A 23,930-nucleotide genomic window follows, 5' to 3' on the forward strand; every position below is an offset into this window, starting at 1 on the left:
ATCAATACTTCCCACCTTGGGCCAGCATGGGGGGAGTTGGACAGCATTTACTTGTCAGTGAATTTGGTAAGAGAAATGTGGTGAACTGCAGAGCTGATGACAGTTTGTTGGAAGTCACTGCTATGTGTATAAAGAAAAGGAGATGTGGCTTGTCAAAGGGCTCCTCTCACATTTCTTGATAAGTTCAATAGGTGGGAGAGTCAAGCCACTGACATTGCAATACAAGTAAAGAATGATTCAACCCTCTTTCATAATCCCCGTCCTCTGGCAAGGTCTGGGTGTGGCACGTTGGATTGGGAGTTTGCGTCGTGGATGTCTCGTACGTTTCCAGGTGTCAGTAGCATCGCATCACGTACAAGTGAAAACCTGCCTGAAGCCGTCTGAGGCACGGTGAAGTGATTATCTGAAGTTTTACAGCGCTTTAAAACTTCTCTTTCAGTATTTTCTTTCCCTCCTTCTGAAAACGTAAGAAACTGATAAGAAACTAAAATGATACTGCTTTCTCCCACTTGTTAAGGTTAAAGATGAAATATCAATCATAACTATCAATCTTTTGAATCTGGTTGATTTAAATCAGACCTTTATTCGATTAGTTTTTTGGAATCCACAGACATCTGTAAACACTCTTTTAAGCACATATTTGGCTGTGAGTCAGGAAAATGTCACTGCTCTAATTAAGCAGGCCCGTAGATAATTTAGACAAGCTGATTTCATATTTAATTTCCTTTGAAGAGAAAGGAAGGTATCTCTTCTTGGATATTTAAACTCGTTAGGCTCTGGTTTCTCACACTGTTACTAACTCATCTCCTTCCAGTATCGAGCACGCAATGGGGTGTGCTCACCGTGCCTGCATGGTTGGCACGGACTCCTCAGACTCCATGAAAGCAATGGGCTTGCTCCTCTATTCTCTCTCCCCCATCTCACTCTCACTCTCTCTCCCTGCCCCATATATATATATGTAGTTATAATACTTTGAACCTTGTCTGGCACATAAAAAGTGCTATGTAAAATTGTTATCCTTCTTATTATTAAGAGTAGTTGAGTTTCTTGGTCAAGCATACATCTTTGTCTTTGCTTCGGAAAAACTTTCTCTCAAGGTGATAGTTTATTGAAATTATAACAGGAACTCATAAAAGAGTCGGTTTGGGCCATCCAGGATAGCAGTTCAATGTGTTAAATATTTAATTGGCCCCTATTAAGAATAAGGCCACAGTACTAGAAACCCTGAGAAATATCAGGATGAGAAAGGTAGTCTTTGATTGCAAGGAAAATGTGACCCAAAAGAAATATAACTGTGATCAGTGATGAAGAAGGGTGCACATCATAAGAGAAGTAAAAACCACAATGAAAGTCCAGAACTGGGAGAAATATTTGTTTGAGGTATTGGGAAAGATTTCAGGGAGGAAGTGTCATTTTGGAAGGAGCATGGGGGGATAAGTAATTTCATTTGCAGAAATGGGATGGGAGGAGTCCAGGCATGAACAGATCACATGACTGCCATTAAGGGTAGAGTGTAGCCTAGTTGAGCACTAAGTTCAGGTAATATGAGGGGAAGAACAGAAACTAAGGCTGATAAGGTAGTGTATGCCGTAACAAAATATCCTAGACTGGATGGCTTAAGCAACAGAAATATATCCTCTCATGGTTCTGGAGGCTCGAAGTCCCAGATCAAGGTGCTGGCTGATTTGGTTTTGGGTGAAGGATCTCTTCCTGGCTTGCAGATGGCCACCTGCTCACTGTGTTCTCACATGGCCTTTCCTCTTTGATGTGGAGAGAGAGAGAGAGAAAGAGAGACAGAGAGCGAGAGAACGCTCTAGTTTCTCTTCCTCTTTTGTTTTTTTCTTCCTCTTCTTTTAAGGACACTGATGCTATTGGATTAGGACCCCACCCTTATGACCCCATGTAACCTTACTTTCCTCTTGGTAGACGCTTTCTTCAAATACAGTCACTTTGGGAGTTAGGGCTCAACATATGAATTGGAGGGGCAGGGACACATTTCAGCCTGTAACAGATGGGTTGGGTTACCTCTGTGGAAGACCAAAATCTGAGGGTTAGTCACTGAGGTTTCACTTCTCCAGTGAAACTGGCTGAGGGTCAGACAGTCAGTGTTGTCCCTAAGTTTCTACTAACCACATTACAACTGTAAAATGAAACAGGTGAAATGAACTTTAGCAATAATATTTTATGTATTCAAATATATCCAAAATATTAACATTTTAATATATAATCAGTGTAAAAATTATTGAGATATTTAATATTCTTTTTTATTTTGGTACTAAGTCTTCAAACTCTAATGTGTGTTTTATACTCACAGCACTTCTCAATATGAACTAGATGCATTTCGGGTACTCAATAGTCTCATATGGTGATGGCTAGGAAGTTGGACAGCAAAGTTCTAGGCAACAGAGAGCCACTGGCAGCATTTGAGTAAAGTGGTGCAATGATGGGTTTATCATCGTTGTGCTGGAGGGAGAATAATGTGGCACTGGTGTTTAGGCATGGTGTGGAGGAAACATGGGATCCAGGAATAAGTAAGGCTGTTCTTGCAGTAATGTAAAATCGGGAGGAAGAGAAGCCCTAAATGTTAGGGTGGCAGTAGCTGAGAAAGAAAAAAGGGTGGGTTGTCGGGAAAGAAAGCATGATTTTTCTGATATAGTTTATTCTTATATAAAAAGCAAAACTGTTGTATTTGATATAATATGTATGTCAATGACAGGATGTCTATTCAAAAAAGTTAAGTATGAATCTTTAGGATCTGAACTTTTAAATGTTTGCCTAGAGGTCATTTACTAATCTCCAACTTTGGGAAGTCTCCTTTCCTTCAAAGCAGGAAGAAAGCTTCCAGCCTCTCTCAGGAGCTTAGAACACCTGCATGGGGCTGGGTGTGGTGGCTCATGCCTGTAATCCCAACACTCTGGGAGGCCAAGGCAGGAGGATCACTTGAGGCCAGGAGTTTGAGACAGCCTGGGCAACATAGCGAAACACTGTTCTCCACAAAAAAAATTTAAAAACAAACAAGCAAACAAGAACTAACCAAGCATGGTGATGCAAGCCTGTGGTCCAAGCTACTTGGTGGGTTGAGCTGGAAGAATTGCTTGACCCTGGGAGGTCAAGGCTACAATGAGCCATGATCACACCACTGTACCTCATCCTTAGCAACCAAGCAAGATTCTTTCAAAAAAAAAATAAATAAAAGAGAGAGAGAGAGAGAATGGAAAAAAAGGAAAACAACACCTGCATGGGCTTGCGTTGTAGGACCTAGTTCATCTCTCCAACATTCATGAAAGTCCCTTTAAACCTAAAAATGCATAGGGCTGTGCTCGCTTTGGCAGCACATATACTAAAATTGGAATGATACAGAGAAGATGAGCATGGCCCCTGCGCAAGGAGGACATGCAAATTCGTGAAGCGTTCCATATTTTTAAAGTCAGGAAACAACAGATGCTGGAGAAGATCTGGACAAATAGAAACACTTTTACGCTGTTGGTGGGACTGTAAACTAGTTCAACCACTGTGGAAGATAGTGTGGTGATTCCTCAGGGATCTAGAACTAGAAATACCATTTGACCCAGCCATCCCATTACTGGGTATATACCCAAAGGAATATAAATCACGCTTCTATAAAGACACATGCACACGTATGTTTATTGCGGCACTATTCACAATAGCAAAGACTTGGAACCAACCCAAATGTCCAACAATGATAGACTGGATTAAAAAATGTGGCACATATACACCATGGAATACTGTGCAACCATAAAAAATGATGAGTTCATGTCCTTTGTAGGGACATGGATGAACCTGGAAACCATCATTCTCAGCAAACTATCGCAAGGACAAAAAACCAAACACCGCATGTTCTCACTCATACGTGGGAATTGAACAATGAGAACACATGGACACAGGGTGGGGAACATCACACACCGGGGCCTGTTGTGGGGTGGGGGGAGGGGGGAGGGATAGCGTTAGGAGATATACCTAATGTAAATGACGAGTTAATGGGTGCAGCACACCAACATGGCGCATGTATACATATGTAACAAACCTGCACGTTGTGCACATGTACCCTAGAACTTCAAGTATAATAAAAAAAAATTTTAAAAATGCATAGGTCTCTGAGAACATATAGCATGACAGAAGCTGATGAAGCTCCTCTTCCAGAGGCTGTCCAACTCTAAAACCCTCTTTTTCTGTACCCCACTTTTCTCTCCCCTACTCTGTCTTTTCTGACAGATATTGATGAGTGCCAACTGGGGGTGCACAGCTGTGGAGAGAATGCCAACTGCACAAATACAGAGGGAGGCTATACCTGCATGTGTGATGGACGCCTGTCTGAACCAGGACTGATTTGCCCTGGTAGGTTGGTGGGTGGTCTACAGTGAAGGGGAAGGACTTGGCTCGGGGATATTCTATACCCTAATCTCTATTTGCATTAGAGATTCTAAAAATCATTCAGTTCAGTCAGGCTGCAGAGCTGGCTTTCCTGATTAGGACGATGCTGGGCTTGAGAATTTGAAATGGTCCAAGTTTGCTTAATTTAATAGCATCTTTTTTAAAGTTTAAATTTATTATTTTTAAAAATAGATTCTTTTTTATTACGCACCGTCCAATAAAGATGGGAACATGGGTGTCTCTCTTTAACTGTGCAACTAATCTCACTATTTGTAATGTCGATTTGTGGGGCTGCTGGATAAATTTTGCAGGGCTAGGCAGGTCGGTGAGAATGTCTGGACTCAGCATTTTAAATCACTTTCAAGGATTTTAAAATATTACTTTAAAAATTCAGTATTTCTTGTTCTGAATTAGAACTCCAACTCTCTTCTCTTTCTTTTTTCAATATTCATAATGGTTGACTCCTGCTTCCTGAATCTTCTTCCCATAACAGCAGTATCATCTCACCATCAGCACCCCAGAAGGGGAGCTGGCTTCACCTAGACCCTGGAGACCAGAATGGGGGTCTTTTCCATCACTGCCCACTTTTTACCTGTCAGCCCTATAAGCAGAAAACATCCTAAGAAGAAAAATTTTGTGCTTACTTGGTCTCTGTTTTTTTTTTTTAGCATATTATTTTTCTCAAATAGTTTGCTCTTCTTAAAGGTATTGAAAAACTGCTTATATTTATATAGTCAGCTGCACACGTTTACCTTTTAAGGAGCAGTGAACCATTCAATAAAAGAGACTTTACTATTATATTTTGGCATGCCCTCTGTTATGGGAACATTTTCTTCCTGTCAGAGTTGCTATAGTCTTGTCCTTGAGGGCTCCTCTGAAAGTTAGTTTTTAGAAGAAAGCACTGTGAGAAAAAAATTTTTGAGACTCCAGGATATTGGAGGTAATGGACTGCACGTTGATGGGTAGGTTTTAAACCATAGAGTTACCAGTTGTTCAGTGCGACCTTGAAGCTAACTGTCACTTCACATGGTTAATGTATGTTTGTGTGTGACAGGTTTGTTCTTATGAGATCAGTGACTCTGAGTTCACATAGCGACTTAGGACTGGGCGTTCTTTTACCTGCCTCCAATATGCTTTATATATCAGATAATACTGAGCCCAAAGGAAGAACGGCTGGTTTCATAGTGAATGACTAAGGTCTGGCTAGGAAAGTGAAACTGTTGTCCCTTCTAGTAGTTCTTCTGTCACTAAAAGATTTATGTCACAAACTATTCACAGAAACTAGTTCCTGATATTGATACTTGAAAGACACTAATCCATTCAGAAAGTAAAAGTAATGTCTTGGGTTCTTTTAGACTCTACTCCACCCCCTCACCTCAGGGAAGATGACCACCACTATTCTGTAAGAAATAGTGACTCTGGATGTCCCCTGTCCCACGATGGGTACTGCCTCCATGATGGTGTGTGCATGTATATTGAAGCACTGGACAAGTATGCATGCAAGTAAGTTAAACTGTCTTGCTGATGGCACAGAGAGATGCTATTCAGTCCATAACTTGTAGCTAATTTGTAAAATTTACACTCAGGATGTTTTTCTGCAATTAGGTATTCTTTTGGAAAAATATAAACATACACATATGAACCATGTGTGTGCACTTCGTTGCATCCTCCTTGTGTATCACGATGCCCCTTTCCAGTTACTGGTGATAAGTATAAATCTAAGGAGTTGGTGATTTCCCCTTTTACTGAAATAATTTTATGTTACTACTAGTATAGTCTAGGGATTAAATGTCTCATCCTGGTTGAAAAACTTAGGTTTGTGAGATAATTCCTTAAAACTTTTTTTTTTCAATCAAATGTGCTTTATATTATGCGTGAACATCCGTGATCTGTTTCTGGATCTACAAAAATTTGGTACATATTCACACTGGACTTCTTGCCAGAGTCCAAAAATATTTTTCTTCAAAACTAAACATATGTATATTTTTTCTTCACTTCCTAACAGTTGACTTTTACATTTTGTTGTTTAGTAACAATTGCTGATACTGCAGCTGCTGCTTTTTGCTCCCTTTTTGCCCCCATGAGGGTTTCACAGTGGGTGACGTGTCAACCTGGAAAGGAGATTTGAGGAAGCCCTAAAACTATGAGGCAATCCCACTGTGCTCACTCCGAAACCTTTCCTGTGGACCCTTTAACAAAACCCAAACCCACAATAGCCAGTTCGGCCTCAAATTTTACTTTTAATTCATTTCATATTTTCAAGGCAATAGGAGGAAACTGATAGATACCAAAAAACTAATAGGTCTCCCAGGGTCAGTCTCCTGATCCATTGATAATTTTCTCTGTGCCTGAGGCAGGGGTGATGAAATAGTCTGATCCTCACAAATAGCTACTATAACCTTAAAGTCTTCTCTTATTTCATCAGTAATAATGAACAGGATAACTAAATTCATGGAAGAGTAAGCTATATTCTGTGACAGAGTTTATGGCCTTGCACTAGAAATCATGTCCGCATGGCAAAAATAGTGAAAAATTGCTCATGAATACTAGTAAAAATGACTCAGTCCTTATAGAATTCTGTTTCCATATTCATATGTACATGCTATAATTTCCTAACCTACGATAAATTGGGTATTTGCAATAGTTATTGCTAGTTTTAATGTTAAGAATCTAATTGGTTTTGCCTGTTCATTGTTTCTGATCATCCCAAATAATGAAATTACAAAAACAAATGCCCAAATGTATTAGGTCACGGTTGTTTTCCTCCATGATACTTTAGATTATAAAAATCATTATAATAATATAAAGGGTACTACAGGGTTACATACTGCATTTAGAACAATGTTTTCATTTGGATCTGATAGCATCCATTTATTAAATGATTGATGAACTCTTTAGCACACTGCTTTTCTTTCTGTCATTAAATCCTGATGAAAATATCATATTTCCCTGATAATGTTTTAAACATGAGTTGCTACAAATGACAAACTGGAGATAAGACTCAAATTTAAGGACCTTGAACCTAAAGCAATATTTAAAATATTACCAGAGTTCACAGTAATCTGGATCATAACCTTGTTTTTAAATTGTATATTTAATAAAAATGTGGTTTAATTAACTATTCAACCCTTGCCTCCTCCTGCCCTGATGACCTCACCTATCTTTTATTAATTCCATAATAACAAGTCTCTAGGAAGTGCTTTACCAGTCCAACTTTTATTAGAAACACTTCCTAGGCAGGTGTCATTCTGTACAGAGTGTTCTTCATGCTGTAAGCAGGTTTTGGAAGACCCAGCTCTTCCTTCCTTTCTTAGAGGCACTGAAAGTTGCCCTCAGCCACAAGAAACCACAGGGTGCCCCCGGGGTGATGCAGAGGAAGTGAGAGTTGGGAGTCTCCATGCCCAAGGTATTCCTCAAAGATTTCCTGGTTTGGAGATGCTCAGGAAGCTCCAAACCTTCTGGGCTCAGAGGATGTCCTCGTTCATTCTTTCAGCCAAACACCCTTCTGAACAGGTCTTCTTTAGACCAAGACCCCCCAACATCAGTCCTGTGAAATACTTTTTAAAAACAGGCTGTATGGTCAAATCATGTTGAGAGATGCATCATACTCTACCCTCAATTTTTTTTTTCAGGAGACCATCATCTTATTATTACTCAAATTGGTCTCCCTGAACATTCGGGGAGCAGAGTTTTTAAGGACAGCTTGGTGGGTTAGGGGAAGCCAGTGAGCTGGGAGTGCTGATGGGTCAGGGATGAAATCATAGAGAGTTGAAGCTGTCTTCTTGCGCTGAGTCAGTTCCTGGGTGGGGGCCGTAAGTTCAGATAAGCCAGTTAATTGATCCAGGTGGTGTCAGCTGATCCATCAAGTGCAGGGTCTACAGAATATCTCAAGCATTGATCTTAGGAGCAGTATAGGGAGGTTCAGAATCCTGTAGCCTCCAGCTGCGTGACTCCTAAACCATAATTTCTAATCTTCTGTCTAGCCTTCAATTCTTGATTCATAGTACACCACAACACATTAAAAAATCTTGTTTACCAGCCCAGGTAACATGGTGAGACTCCATCTCTACCAGATTTTTTTTTTTTTCTTTTTTTTGTGATGGAGTCTCGCTCCGTCACCCAGTCTGGAGGGCAGTGGCGCAATCTCGGCTCACCGCAAGCTCCGCCTCCCGGATTCACACCATTCTCCTGCCTCAGCCTCCCAAGTAACTGGGGCTACAGGTACCTGCCACCATTTTTTATATTTTTAGTAGAGATGGGGTTTCACCATGTTAGCCAGGATGGTCTCCATCTCCTGACCTCGTGATCCGCCTGCCTGGGCCTCCCAAAGTTAGCCAGGTATGGTGGCACACATCTGTATTCCCAGCTACTTGGGAGGCTGAGGTGGAAAAATCGCTTGAGCCCAGGAAGCTGAGATTGCAATGAGTTGTGATGGCACCACTGCACTCCAGCCTGGGCGACAGAGTGAGACCCTGTCCATAAAAAAATAAAATAAAATAAAATAAGCCTTGTTTATCTGTATTGAGTCTATAATGTCTCAAAATTATTTGACTATGGAAAGGCAAACTTATTTGGCCAGAGAATCTTTTGTTTGGTTTAACAGAAGAACTAATTCATAACCAAAGAACTAGTATCCTGTGTCCCCCTCCCACCCTGGAAAATGCTGAATGACTATTCTGGGCCTTCTAAGACTCAGTGAGGCTCTACTATTGCAGCTGACTTGGATCTCCAGGACTCTTGGCTAAGGGACTGACATATTCCTCAAGACCCCAGACTTTCTGAAAGGATCAGAGATGTGGCCCATTAACATCCAACAGTTTAAAAGTGGTGCTGCTAGGCATTGATAGTAAATGGCTGTAACCAAAGATAGCTAGAATTAAAACAGCATCCAAGAAAGCCTGCAAGAATGATGGTCCTTTATGCTTCTGCACTCAGATCCTGATATCTCTTGCATGGTTAGTTCCAGAAGATAGCTTTTCAGAGGTAAATAGAGCATAAAACTCTTTTTGGAAGCAGCATGGTATAGTGGAAAGAACAGGCTTTGAAATCAGAGAACCATTGGAGTTAAACCTGTCACTCATAGCTGTGTGAAGTTGTACAAACTCCTTGAGCCTCAGTTTCCTTATCCATAATACAGGAATATGCCACCAAAAATAAAATGAGTAAAAGTGCCTAGCAGGATGTCAAACACACAAGATAGTTAACAAGTACTAATCCATTTCCCTCCTTCCTCTGTGAGTGAGTTGCCCAGTCCCTCTGACCAGTTAAAGGTAGAGACAGGCCTAGAGCCCATGGTTAACAAGTACTAATCCATTTCCCTCCTTCCTCTGTGACTGAGTTACCCAGTCCCTCTGACCAGCTAAAGGTAGAGACAGGCCTAGAGCCCAGATCTTCTGGAGCTTTGTCCAGTGTTTTTTCCATGCTGCCTCTTCTCACTACGGGCACTGGTGTCAGCTCTCTGTATTTTTATTCCTTTAAGTCCTTTTGGAATAAAGTGAGGACATGGATGAATAAATAGTTGATCCAGGGCCCAAAGGGAGGAATTTTTAATAAGTGGGCATTACAGAGTGTTTAATAGGATGTTTTTCAAAGTTGATGCTTTTGCAAAGGATAATAGAAAACAGATGTTTACCTGAGATCGTAATCGTTTCTAGAAATGCACATTCCCGGTAGATGGCAGCATTGCTTCATTTACTTCAAAAAAGTTCAGCAGTTCACTCTAGTGACAGTTTCGCTAATGGGACAGCAGGGTGTTCGTAGGTGAACGTCCCTTTTTCCTCCATAGAGCTTTCTCCCCCATTGAAGAAAATAGGTAAATGCCTGTATGTATGTTGTACTGGGTCTTCCCTTGCACTAGTAGTGATTTTTTTTTTTTTAAAGGAAAAAAGTTTTCTCTGCAGACTAGGTTATGTGTTCTGTTCAGAAACTGCACACATTCTTCTTTTATAGCCTGGTTTCGAGTGAGGAACTCTGCCTTCAAATTCTCCTTTCCTTTCACCTATACTCATTGCAATCTGGCCAAACATTTGTTTCCAAAACTCCCTTGGCTCTTAGGGCAGAGTTGCTTTGTGTTGGTTTTAAAAGGTGGCTCCTCAGGATTTTAGCCTAACAGAAACTGATCTTTAATCAATGTCCTGTAATGCCTTATAGAGGCAGTATGCAAATAATCCCCCATAAATCCCAGAGCAAACAGACGAAAGGGAGAAGTCCATGCTGCATTAACTTGTAAATCATAGCGCTTTCAACTGACCCCTGATAGATTTTCTATATGCTTCCCAAGAGCTGAGTCTAGAAATGCAGAGGTTGAGAGATAGCTGAATATTGAGTGTCAAAACTATCAGCATTTTTGGCCAGGCATCTCTGATGACCTCTGTTTGTGTGTTGTCACAGCTGTGTTGTTGGCTACATCGGGGAGCGATGTCAGTACCGAGACCTGAAGTGGTGGGAACTGCGCCACGCTGGCCACGGGCAGCAGCGGAAGGTCACCGTGGTGGCTGTCTGCGTGGTGGTGCTTGTCGTGCTGCTCCTCCTGAGCCTGTGGGGGGCCCACTACTACAGGTGACCCTATCTTTCCTTTGGTACTGGAAACCTCTTTCTAAGACCTCCCAGGGGAATGCCTGCCTCCTTGAGATGAGATGTGTGAGATAGTACATCTACATACTACATTTAAAACGTGAAATAGGCTGGGTGCAGTGACCCATGCCTGCAATCCCAGCACTTTGGGAGGCCAAGGCAGGCAGATCACTTGAGGTCAGGAGTTCAAGACCAGCCTGGCCAACATGGTCAAACCCTGTCTTCACTAAAAAGGCAAAAAGTAACAGTTGTAGTGATGCACACTGGTAATCTCAGCTACTCGGGAGGCTGAGGCATGAGAATCACTTGAACTTGGGAGGCAGGGGTTGCAGTGAGCCAAGATCATGCCACTGCACTCCAGCCTGGGCGATAGAGCAAGACTCCATGTCAAAAAAAAAAAAAAAGAAAAAAGTACAATTTTTACTGTTAGCTCAGGATTTCATTGCTCTGAAACATCAGTGCTTTTACTTTTTCCTTGTTCCATTCCAGTCACTGTCCATACACCTGCATAGTATATGTGTTATTTATCAATCACAATATGGTTTTGCGTTCCACTCTCTTTGTTTAATATTAAATGCTCCCCCCATAGCCTGCATAACTATAATTTTTCATGACTGCCTTCCATTGAGTTGATTTTCCACAAAATATTAACTGTCATAAAAGAAAATCATTATCTTCCCTAATTTGGAAGGAAATTTCTGGTCCTCAGATTTTGTGCTTTTAATAATTTCATGTTAACAATTAAAAACTGTAGAACAATAACATTTATACATTTAATTCTTTAAAACTAACACTACATTGGGGTGCAGGCACGGGCATCACACTGCTCGTTTTCTGTTTTCTTAGAAAGTAGGACAGCTTCCTCTATTATCATCAATATTGAAAAGCATTTTAGGTACGGTTATAGTTTGTGCTGTACAAAATCAGTGGGTCCTAAAACTTTAGGGCTGAAGGGGACTTTATGGAATTATCTAGTTCAATCTTATAATTTCATGGCTGGAGGACCTAAGAGCCACTGGACTAATAGGTCCCAGTTCTCTGAGAATGTACAAAACATCTGCCACCATCTGTGGATAAAAATTTAACCACATTTACGGGTACTACACAACCACTCAAGAGGCAACTGTCTTGTGTTCTGGAAAATTCAACGTATCAGCCAAGATGTACTTATCAGAGATCCTGCTATAGCCTAGTGTAGTGGTTAAGAGCACAGGCTCTGGAATCAGATTATACAGGTTCACATCCAAGTTAGTGTCTAAATAACACCAGACATGTGTCCTAACCTCTGTATTCATTAATTTCCTTTGCTATAAAGTAGGAACAAGAATAGTACTTATCTCAAGGGTTATTGTGAGATTAATTGGGTTAACCTAAGTAAAGGCTTTAGTGTAGGTCTGGCGTATAGGAATTAATAAATGCTATCTGTTATCATTTTGATCTTTTATGAACTGTAACCTTCCCCCAAAAGAGTCATATGCTCTAAGTCCTTTTCTACCACCTCTTGAGAGACAAGATTCTTAGGCACAAACTTTACATTTTAATTCAGTAGTCCATTGATAACATTGTACCTTTTAGCCTGGTGTGTAATCAATATCTGAAACATCAGTGCTTTTACTTTTTCTAGAGATGAGATGTATGAGATATACACATATTGGATATGTGTAGAAAGAATATTGAATGATCAATGGTTCATCCCATTGGATCATTGCCAAAAGACAGGAAAAAAAATGGAAACTAGAAACTTAAGTTCATGCGTGGCATAATTATTAAGTGTTTTTTCCTATTTGTTGTGTTATGACATACATAGCATGCCGTATGTTCTATGTTCTATTGGCATTTTTCAGAGATCTGGATTGAAAGCTAACAGCAAATTGCTGGCTTTTTAAACTTGGAATTCAAAGACCAGTTCAGCTGAAAGATGACTACAGACTTTACATACATATAAGAGTATCTTCAACCTCAGACTCTCATACTCCTAAAATCAGAAGTGAAAGGACTATTCCTTCAAAAAGAAAGCTCGTCAGAACCCTTTCTTTTTCTCTTCACTGAAATGCATCCAGAGTTGTACAATTCTTTCTGAGTGAATCTATGGTTATTTACCTAACAATTCTGATCAGTGTACCTGCTTACCTCTCCGCAAAGTTTCAGCTATGTGTATAACTACGTTTGCACTATAGATCAGTTCTGACAAGATCAAATTAAAACTGCCATGTCATACTCAACTGTACCAACAAATACAGCTCTAACATTGAGTTTTTAAGTTAGACATACTAAATGTTTTTCTTTAAAGGGTTAAAATCAGTTATTTCCTCCCTTATACCATTCCTTGCCTGTCTTGTCTAGCTTGTTTGATACCGTTTGTCTTCTGGGACTCTCAAAGGATTAATTGTTTGTGGGCTGGGTGTGGTGGCTCATGTCTATAATCCCAGCATTTTGGGAGGCCAAGGCAGGCAGATTGCTTGAGCCCAGGAGTTCAAACCAACCTGGGCACCACGGCAAAACCCTGCCTCTACTAAAATTACAAAAAAGTACCCAGGCACGGTGGCACACAGCTATAGTACCACCTACTTGGGAGGCTAAGGTGGGAGGATCGCTTGAGCCAGGGAGGCGGTGATTACAGTGAGCCGTGATTGCACCACTGCTCTCCAGCCTGGGTGACAGAGCGAGATTCTGTCTCAGAAACAAAACAAAAAAGACGAATGTTTGTGAAACTAAATAAATTTTTCAAGTATTCTAATATTATTAGTTTACAACATGTGATTTCTTGGAAGGACTCCCTTGTAAGAAAATCAACAGAAAGTATTTCATCACAAACTATAACTTTGTTTTTTTGTGGGTTTTTTTTTTACTTTTATTTTAGGTTCAGGGGTATATGTGAAGGTTTGTTACACAGGTAAACTTGTGTCACTGGGGTTTGTTGTACAGATTATTTCATCACCCAGGTATTAAGCCCAGTACCCAATGGTTATGTTTTCTGCTCCTGTTCCTCCTCCCACCCTCTACCCTCAGGTAGCCCCCAGTGTCTGTTGTTCCCTTCTTTGTGTTCCTGAGTTCCCATCATTTAGCTCCCATTTATAAGTTAGAACATGTGATATTTGGTTTTCTGTTCCTGTGTTAGTTTGCTAAGGATAATAGCCTCCAGCTCCATCCATGTTCCTACAAAAGACATGATCTCATTCCTTTTTATGGTTGCATAGTATTCCACGGTGTGTATGTGCCATATTTTCTTTATCCAATCTGTCATTGATGGGCATTTAGGTTGATTCTGTGTCTTTGCTATTGCGAACAGTGCTGCTATCACCATTGACATCCATGTGTCTTTATGGTAGAATGATTTATATTCCTCTGGGTATATACCCAGTAATGGAATTGCTGGGTCAAAGGGTAGCTCTGCAGTTAAATCTTTGAAAAATCCCCATACCGCTTTCCATAATGGTTGAACTAATTTACTCTTTCTCCAACGGTGTATAAGTGTTTCCTTTTCTCCAAAATTTCACCAGCATCTTTTTTTTTTTTTACTTTTTATTATTAGCCATTCTGACTGGTACAAATTATAACGTTGTACCTTTGCAACTTTGGAATTGTTTATATTAGCCACTTGCTTCAATTTTTTTCTTTGAAGCCTTTGATTAAAACACATAATAACCCATACCATCTCTTGGTACTGTCTGTGATGCCAGATTCACAGCAGTCCCTCCTATCCTTATCACTCTTCCCAGAATGTCCAGGTAGGGCTTTTGACAGAGGGTTGCATTCCTAGAGGCAATTAAGCTGCCTATCTGCCCCAGGACAGTGGTGCTATTGTGGAGTCTCACAGATGCACCGCTCTAGAGGCTACTGCTTTGAGGATGGGGATCCATCTCCATGCTAAATCTCCCCACCCCCACCCCTAGTGAATGGCACCGTGCCCTGTATAGACTCAGCATTGAATGTCAAACAAGACAGTACTCTAAAAAACTGGATTCGGAAGCAAGATACTTAGTGTATTTCCTGGCTTAGCCGCTATGAGATTTTCTTATCTTGGATCATCCACTCCTTCTGTTTTTGCCTCTAATTTCTTTATGAGTGAGAGATTGCAGTGGGCCAGTAAGAGCAGCCTAAGCTTTGTGTCATTATGACCCACTTCTTACACTACCCTTGGTAGCCGTGTGCCTTAGGTGAGTCACTGCCATTTCCAAGCCCCAGTGGCTTCACTTGTAAATGGAGCTAACATAGTCTGCCTCACACAGTTGCTGAGATATTTTTTCCACAGACTGCCCCACTCCTCCCTGCAAAATTAGTAAATTGTTCTTTCATTGCATATCATCACTACTAGGACAGTGCCTGGGGTATAGTTAGTACTGAATAGATACCTGTGAATGAATGAATGCAAGGCTATCCCCCCCAACATGCATGGGCATACATGCACACACACACACACACACACACACACACACACACCCTCTACCTCACACAAACTTGGAAAGAGTGAAACACTATCTGGAAAGTATTTTGAGTTCTGCAGAAAAGAATGCCTTAAACATCTAAAGTTATGTTCCTAGTTATCTTCATATTTCTTCTCTCCCACACAAGTACTTAAATTTTAGTAGCAAAAGCAGTTAGTTGTCCCTGATCATCACTGAGTGGGCTGAGTATTTTGTTTTGTTGTGAGATTGTCTCAAATTTTGGCTTTATCACAGGACTCAGAAGCTGCTATCGAAAAATTCAAAGAATCCTTATGAGGAGTCGAGCAGAGACGTGAGGAGTCGCAGGCCTGCTGACACTGAGGATGGGATGTCCTCTTGCCCTCAACCTTGGGTAATGTGACCAAAGCAGATGAAGCAAGGAATTGGCTTGATATTAAACCCTGTTCATTTTTTCTATTTTTTCACTGAGTTCAGAATGACTGGAATCAGTTATAGCTTCCAGCTGGTGTCAATGTTAGCCAAGACCACATCAGCTAGGGAGGTCCTGGGTGAGAGGGCGGGGGAACTGTGTTGTTAACTAAAGGAATCAGATGAGTTATAATAATACCATAATTTAATGGCACAATAAATTTTTGGAATTTTTTTCTTTCATGTAGATTCTTTCTATAACTTAGATTTGTATGTGTTATGTAAGACTTTCCATATTTTTAGTTGATACATTCCAGATAGATGTCTTAAAAACCCAAGATTATGCTTCTAATTTCTTTTCTTTCTTTCTTTTCTTTTTCTTTTTCTTTCTTATTTATTTATTTATTTATTTATTTATTTTTGGACAGGATCTTGCTCTGTTGCCCAGGCTGGAGTGCAGTAGCCCAACCACTCACTGCTCACTGCAGCCTCGAACTCCTGGGCTCAAATGATCCTCCCAGCTCAGCCTCCCAAATAGCTGGGACTACCAGCACGCACCACCACGCCCAGCCAATTTTTGTATTTTTTGTAGAGACAGAGTTTCACCATGTAGCCCAGGCTGGTCTCAAACTCTTGGGCTCAAGCAATCCACCTGCCCGGGCCTCTCAAAGTGCTGGAATTGTAGGCATGAGCCACTGCACTCAGCTCTAGTTTTCTTAATATTTCTTTTCTCACATACATTTCAACTCCCTAAATTTCAGTAGCAAAATAGTTGCCAGATTTAACAAATAAAAATATAGGATGCATAGTTAAATTCATACTTATACCTGAAAGTTCAAATTTAAATTCAAAGTTAAATTTAACTGGGTTCTGTATTTTATCTGACAATCCTAGATATTTTCCAAAAAACATAGAGGTTTGGGAAGTTCAAGATGCTTCATAAATCAACCACTTCAGTAATTGATCTTGGAACACTAGAGGGCAGTCTTGAAACAGGCTACACATTCTTGAATCAGTTAAGGGAATTTCCATTTCTAGAAACCTGTCAGAGTTAATGACTGATTCAGTGTGTGCTGTTGGCATTACTTGTGGTATATATTGTGGAAGAGACTGGAATATATGGCAGGTCCATGGAGGATTGAATCCTTAGGGAAGAGCTATTAGAGAGAGGTTATGGAGGAGCAAAGGCAATGTTTGGGGTCCTTCCCACATTATTACCCTTACTCCCCAGCTCCCATCTCACTGTGAATTCCCAGAAAGTAGCTTTTCTGTGACTGTGCTTTTGACTACCAGGTGATCGTCTTTTCCTACCTGTAATAGGCATTCAGTGTTTCCTTATTTATTTATTTATTTTTTGGTTGGACTCAAGTATGGGGGAAAAAAATAGAGGCTGAGCAAGGTTGCTCACGCCTGTATTCCCACACTTTGGGAGGCCAAGGCAGGATTGCTTGAGGCCAGGAGCTTGGGAACAGCCTGGACAACATAGCAAGATCATATTTCTTTAAAAAGATTTAAAAAAAAACAACTTTGCTGGGTGTGGTGGTACACACTTGCAGTTCCAGGTACTCAAGAGGCTGAAGCAGGAGGGTCACTTGAACCTGAGAGTTCAAGGTTGCAGTGAGCTATGATAGCACCACTGTACTCCAGCCTGAGTGACAGAGTGAGACCTTGTCTCTAAAACAGGAGAAAGAACGTGAGTTCTAGCCTTACTCTCCCACCAGTTGGCTATCTAATCTTCAGCAATTCCTTTAACCTATGCAGACCTCTGCTCCCCGCTCAGTACAAGGGGTTTGGATTAGATGATCTCTAAGATCCCTTCAGTCTTTATCAGTCTTTATCAATTCCACAAGTATGTGATTCTAGGACTAAGCTCTAGAATGTGTTGGTTCTTTGAGGCCTCATGACTTTGTGAACTTCTAAATTACCCAGATGTCACTTGTCAGTCTACATGGTATTTCATTCAGGTTTTGAGTAGCAGGTTTAATTCATCTCATTAATTCATCATCATGGGAATGAAGGAGAAACACAATCTGTGTACGTCTATTAAAAAATCAAAAGCATTTGCTGCTGTCATGAGCAGCTTGTTGGCTCAGAGCTATGTTAGGAGGCCTGGGGCTGCCGAGCTCAGTCCCCCACAGCCGTCATAACTGTCGTTGATAGCAACTGCTGCTGTAGATATCAGTGGGAGTGGGAGAGAGCTGAACGCTCAAACTAGGAGAAGAAACAGCAGAAACAAATCTAGTTCCATCAGCTCCTTTCCCCACCTCAGCCCAGAATTTCGGGACCTATGTTCTTCTGGCAGAGAGGCACGAGGTTAGAAAATTTGCAGTGCAGAGGGTTGGATTTTGACTTGAGACAGAAATAATGGGCATGTGTCTTTAAACAGTGGGTCGCGTGTTGATTTTGCAATGTGTTGCTGCAGGAGATCATCAATGAGGAGGAGATGAAGCATGGTTCGTATTATAAAAAATAAGAAAATGAAAATACATGTTCTGTGGATTCACCCTTCCCTTACCAACATTTCCCTGTCTTCTCCCTAATTGACCCCAGTTATCATCCCTTTCTATACCTTTCTCAAAGGAAAATATGGGCAAAGAGATTGTTTTCTACTCCTCTTTCTGTTGTTTCTGAGTTGTGTGCTCCTTTCTGTGGAGCGCCCATTTCTGAACCAATGGAGCCTGATCGGCCAAAACCTTGGGGCAGTCCTTGCACTGGTTACTGATTGACAAGGAAGGACTTCACCAAATGATGTCCTTTGTCCTGTTGTATGGGGTCACTTCTTTTCTTTCTTTGTACCATGGATCTGTTTTAATATCTAATCTATCTAAAGTGAATGTGAGCCAGTGAACTCTGGTCAGCCTGCATTGCAAGTGCCCAATCAATTTTTGATAATACAAATAATGACAAAAGTAATCATTTTGTTGACTGAAGAGAAATGTTGTTTTCTGTTCCTCCCTATTAAAATTCTAGGTCCCTAGGCTGTTCAACCAGCTTGCAAAATTGTCATTGCACTAGTAATTATTACTACCTTTAATGGCCCCAAATTACTCAGAACTTGGTAGCATGTTTAAATGAGTGTTATTAATGTGTGTGTGTGTACATGTGTGTGTATGAAAAGTTGTAGCACACACATATATGAGATATTATTTTCCTGGCCTATGGGCAGTTCTTAGAATACTTATGGATTCTTGGATTGCTTACGGTAAATCAGTGGCCTCCAGGGATCCGTGACCTAAAAGCTGAGATTCCATAATTAGAATAGATTCTTCAGTTAACATATTGGTAGTGCCTAGTTGCTTTAAGAGAAAGTAACACAAAGCTCCTCACTGAATGTTGAATCTCTCTTTAGCTAGAAAGACTAACTTCACAGGACCTTTCTTCTGACTTTCACTTTCCATAGGATGAACATCGTAAAGCCATAGACTTTGATTCAATGTACGTTGAAATAATTTGTGAATTTTAACAATATCCTCTCTCCCTCCTTTTTGTTGTCTGCAGTTTGTGGTTGTAAAGGAACACAAAGACCTCAGGAATGGGAGTCAACCAGTGGCTGGTGAGGATGGCCAGGCAGCAGATGTTGGTCAGTTTTTATCCCTGGCTCCTGGTGAACGGTTATTTTTACTTAGATCCTGACTGTTTTTCAATGAAAAGTCTCATTTAACCAGACACACACACAAACAAAATAACTAAATTGTATAAGCTATGTGAGTAGCTGGGCTGTATTGAAATGCCATGGACCTGATTTTCACTGGAGTTCTATCTTATATGAGGTTACCATGTTCACTCAATACTCTAGTCACAGGGCAGCCCGTGTTCTCGCACTTTGAGCAAGAACACAATGGATGACTCCTTGATTTGAATTGAGTTTTGAGGTCATTCTTAGGGTCCAGGATCTATACTGGTAGCTGTAGGTATAGTCCCAGTTAAGTTGTAAATGGCTCCAAGAAAACATGTTCATCCAGTGGGAAGTGTTTCTGTAAATTTAAGTTGATCTGAGGATTGTCCTGGGGATTTCAGAGTATTCAGGTCTTATCAGGGGCATGACCTTAGCCAGACGCCTGGCTGTCTGTGAAGTCCAGCCAATCCACTTGTGGAGAGACCATAAAATCAACCCAGGTTCTCAGGAACTCAGTCTACTTCAGACAGAAATGAACTTAGATACCCTTAAGAGTTGTATTATGATCAACATTTTGGTTTTCATAAGATTGAGTTTTGTTTCACAGGCCAGAGGACTTTGTTTCACAGGCCTTTGTGTCGTGAGCCTTTGGAAAGGTTTAGAGAAACTTTTAGCCAACAAAAACAGTTCCTCTGCTAATGAAAGGAGCTAATGAAATATCAATTCCAATTAAATTTTCTATATTTTTCCTTCTTCAGTGTGCTTATTATCATAACCTCCTCCTCAGATTTCTTTCTGGAAAGAACATAGGCTTCTTGTTTTGGAAAACTCATTCTAAATTCCCTTCTCATACCTATGTTGCCATGAAACCCCACATACTGAATTCAGTACAACTTTATTACCTAATTTGAAGAAGGCCTGGATATTAAGGTACACTTAAGAATTGAATATGAAAACTACAATAACATAGTTTTTTGTATGGATCATTACTTTCCCCTGATAATGAAAAAATTCAGCATTTTCAAAAATTTGCTTCAGTGCTTGTTGTTATTGGTAGCACTATTAAAAAGTAATGGAATATTTGTAGTTACTACTTTTCCTTGAGCAGCTAAAAGTTCATAATTCTTTCTTTTAATGGTAACCCACTATAGAGGCACATATAATTTTGCAAGCTAATAGCACAACGATTTTACAGGAATTTGTTTAAACTTAGAAAAGAACTAAGGACTCATTACAGTTAGCTGAGTACTCAGGAATATATTAGAATGTCTCTCTTGCTGTTGTTGTTTTTTTTCTCCCCCCTGCACTGTACTGCAAACAATTTGACCCATTCTCTGTGGGCCACGCATATAACTGTCTCCCAGCATGAGTGATCACATCCCCGATCATGTCCAGCTGTCTCATAAATGCCTGGAGTGAAAATGTGCATAGAGATTGGGGTGGGGGGAGATTGAGTGAGGAATGAAATAAAAGATCAAGTTTGGCTCTGAGCCAGTCTCTTCTCTGCTCCTGGAAAACTCATTACAACACAATACTAGTGTAGTTTCATAAAACTATCTTCACGAGCTCAGCTGACATCAGTTGACACAGGTTAAGTGCAGAGTACGTGCTAGAGGCAGCTGACTATGCCAGGGGAAAGGAAAAGAAATACATCTAAAATCTGAACTCAGACCAGGCACAGTGGCTCACACCTGTAATCCAAGCACTTTGGGAGGCCAAGGTGGGCAGATCACTTGAGGTCAGGAGTTTCAGACCAGCCTGGCCAACATGGTGGAACGCTGTCTCTACCAAAAAGTACAAAAATTAGCCTGGCATGGTGGCACACACCTGTAGTCCCAGCTACTTGGGAGGCTGAGGTAGGAGGATCCCTTGAGCCTGGGAGATGGAGGTTGCAGTGAGCTGAGATCTCAACACTGCACTCCAGTGAGACTCCATCTCAAAACAAAGATAGAGTGAGACTCCGTCTCAAAAACAAAAAACAAAAAACCTGAGCTCTATCTACTCTCAAGTAATTTGTGGTCCAGATGGGGAGACAGAAGTAAACAGTAAAAGCTAAAGAGCAATGTGTCAGGTAGTACAGTTCTTTAAATCATCTCAACCAACCGAGACTATTTTAATTTTTTAAAAAAAATTTTAAGATGCCAACGAAGACTGTTTTAATTTTTAAAAAATTCTTTCAAGTCAAGGTCTTGCTCTGTCATCCAGGCTAAAGTGCAGTGGCTTGGTCATGGCTCATTGCTGTCTTGGCCTTCCCAGGCTCAAGCAATCCTCCCACCTCAGCCTCCTAAATAGCTGGGACCACAGGCGTGCCCTACCATACCCAGCTAGTTTTTTATTTTATGTAGAGATGGAGACTCCCTATGTTACCCAGGCTGGTCTTGAACCCTTGGGTGCAAGCCATCCTCCCACCTCAGCCTCTGAAAGTGCTGGAGTTACAAACATAAGCCCCTGCACTGGCCTATTTTAATTTTTTAAAAATTGGGCCCAGGGTGGGGCGTGGTGTCTCATACCTGTAATTCTAGCACTTTGTGAGGTTGAGGTGGGCGAATCACTTGAGCCCAGGAGTTCAAAACCAGCCTGGCCAACATGGCAACCCTGTCTCTACAAAAAATACAAAAGTTAGCCGGATAGTCCTAGCTACTCAGGAGGCTGAGGTGGAAGGATCACCTAAGGCTAGGAGGAAGAGGCTGTGGTGAGCTGTGATTGTGCCACTGCACAATCTGCCTGGATGACAGAGTGAGATGCTTATCAAAAAAAAAAAAAAAAGAAGAAGAAAAAAATGTGTCTAGAGTAGTTTGAAAATGGGTTATCTTTGTGTCTCATTTTCAGGCCAGTTCTTCAACCACTACATTTAGGGTCTCTCTTGCCTATCTATTGTGAATGATATGAATATTGAAATTTCTTTTGTCTTTCGTATAGGGTCAGTGCAACCAACTTCATGGAGGCAGGAGCCCCAGTTATGTGGAATGGGCACAGAGCAAGGCTGCTGGATTCCAGTATCCAGTGATAACGGCTCCTGTCCCCAGGTAATGGAGCGAAGCTTTCATATGCCCTCCTATGGGACACAGCCCCTTGAAGGGGGTGTTGAGAAGCCCCATTCTCTCCTATCAGCTAACCCATTATGGCAACAAAGGGCCCTGGACCCACCACACCAAATGGAGCTGACTCAGTGAAAACTGGAATTCAAAGGAAAGTCAAGAAGAATGAACTATGTCGATGCACAGTATCTTTTCTTTCAAAAGTAGAGGAAAACTATAGGTTTTGGTTCCACAATCTCTACGACTAATCACCTACTCAATGCCTGGAGACAGATATGTAGTTGTGCTTTTGTTTGCTCTTTTAAGCAGTCTCACTGCAGTCTTATTTCCAATTAAGAGTACTGGGAGAATCACTAGGTAACTTATTAGAAACCCAAATCAGGACCACAGTGCTTTGTAAATCGTGTTGTCTTCAGCAGTCAGTACACATAGATTTTTGTTTTTGTTGTTCCTGCAGCCCCAGAAGAAATTAGGGGTTAAAGCAGACAATCACACTGGTTTGGTCAGTTACAAAGTAATTTCTTTGATCTGGACAGAACATTTATATCAATTTCATGAAATGATTGGAATATTACAATACCGTTAAGATACAGTGTAGGCATTTAACTCCTCATTGGCGTGGTCCATGCTGATGATTTTGCAAAATGAGTTGTAATGAATCAATGAAAAATGTAATTTAGAAACTGATTTCTTCAGAATTAGATGGCTTATTTTTTTAAACAAATATTTGAATGAGAACATTTTATTTTTAAAATATTACACAGGAGGCTTCGGGGTTTCTCAGTCATTACTGTCCTTTTCCCCTACAGAATTTTCCCTCTTGGTGTGATTGCACAGAATTTGTATGTATTTTCAGTTACAAGATTGTAAGTAAATTGCCTGATTTATTTTCATTATAGACAATGATGAATTTCTTCTAATTATTTAAATAAAATCACCAAAAAACATAAACATTTTATTGTATGCCTGATTAAGTAGTTAATTATAGTCTAAGGCAGTACTAGAGTTGAACCAAAATGATTTGTCAAGCTTGCTGATGTTTCTGTTTTTCGTTTTTTTTTTTCCGGAGAGAGGATAGGATCTCACTCTGTTATCCAGGCTGGAGTGTGCAATGGCACAATCATAGCTCAGTGCAGCCTCAAACTCCTGGGCTCAAGCAGTCCTCCTGCCTCAGCCTCCCGAGTAACTAGGACCACAGGCACAGGCCACCATGCCTGGCTAAGTTTTTTATTTTTATTTTTTGTAGACATGGGAGTCACACAATGTTGCCCAGGCTGGTCTTGAACTCCTGGCCTCAAGCAAGGTCATGCTGGCAATTTTGCAGAATGAATGGTGATTGACTTTCAGCCTTCCAACGTATTAGATTACAAGCATTAGCCACGGTGCCCAGCCTTGTAACTCTTAAAAAAATTTTTTTAATCTACAACTCTATAGATTAAAATTTCACATGGTGTTCTAATTAAATATTTTTCTTGCAGCCAAGATATTGTTACTACA

At 40.7% G+C, this 23,930-nt stretch overlaps 1 protein-coding gene and 1 non-coding gene across 11 annotated transcripts in view; both read left to right on the forward strand.

Annotated features, from left to right (window-relative positions):
- EGF (epidermal growth factor) overlaps nt 1-23,384 on the forward strand; it is a 105,484-nt gene extending 82,100 nt beyond the window's left edge. For 6 of the 10 annotated variants that reach the window (XM_002815059.5, XM_063723573.1, XM_063723570.1 and 3 more), the window contains 6 exons: nt 4,234-4,356; nt 5,748-5,895; nt 10,783-10,950; nt 15,645-15,762; nt 19,278-19,359; nt 22,315-23,384. In XM_002815059.5, coding sequence (XP_002815105.3) covers nt 4,234-4,356; nt 5,748-5,895; nt 10,783-10,950; nt 15,645-15,762; nt 19,278-19,359; nt 22,315-22,568 — 893 coding nt within the window. In that variant the 3' untranslated portion in view covers nt 22,569-23,384. The remainder of the gene's footprint in view (nt 1-4,233; nt 4,357-5,747; nt 5,896-10,782; nt 10,951-15,644; nt 15,763-19,277; nt 19,360-22,314) is intronic. The other 4 variants (XM_063723568.1, XM_063723572.1, XM_063723575.1 and 1 more) reach the window with 4 other exon arrangements.
- Nucleotides 3,317-3,423, forward strand: LOC112133173 (U6 spliceosomal RNA). The gene has a single exon (XR_002914860.1). It is a non-coding gene; the product is annotated as a U6 spliceosomal RNA (small nuclear RNA).
- Nucleotides 23,385-23,930: the final 546 nt, after the last annotated feature.

This window comes from Pongo abelii, chromosome 3, assembly GCF_028885655.2.
Source record: "Pongo abelii isolate AG06213 chromosome 3, NHGRI_mPonAbe1-v2.0_pri, whole genome shotgun sequence".
NCBI classification, from domain to species: Eukaryota; Metazoa; Chordata; class Mammalia; order Primates; family Hominidae; genus Pongo; species Pongo abelii.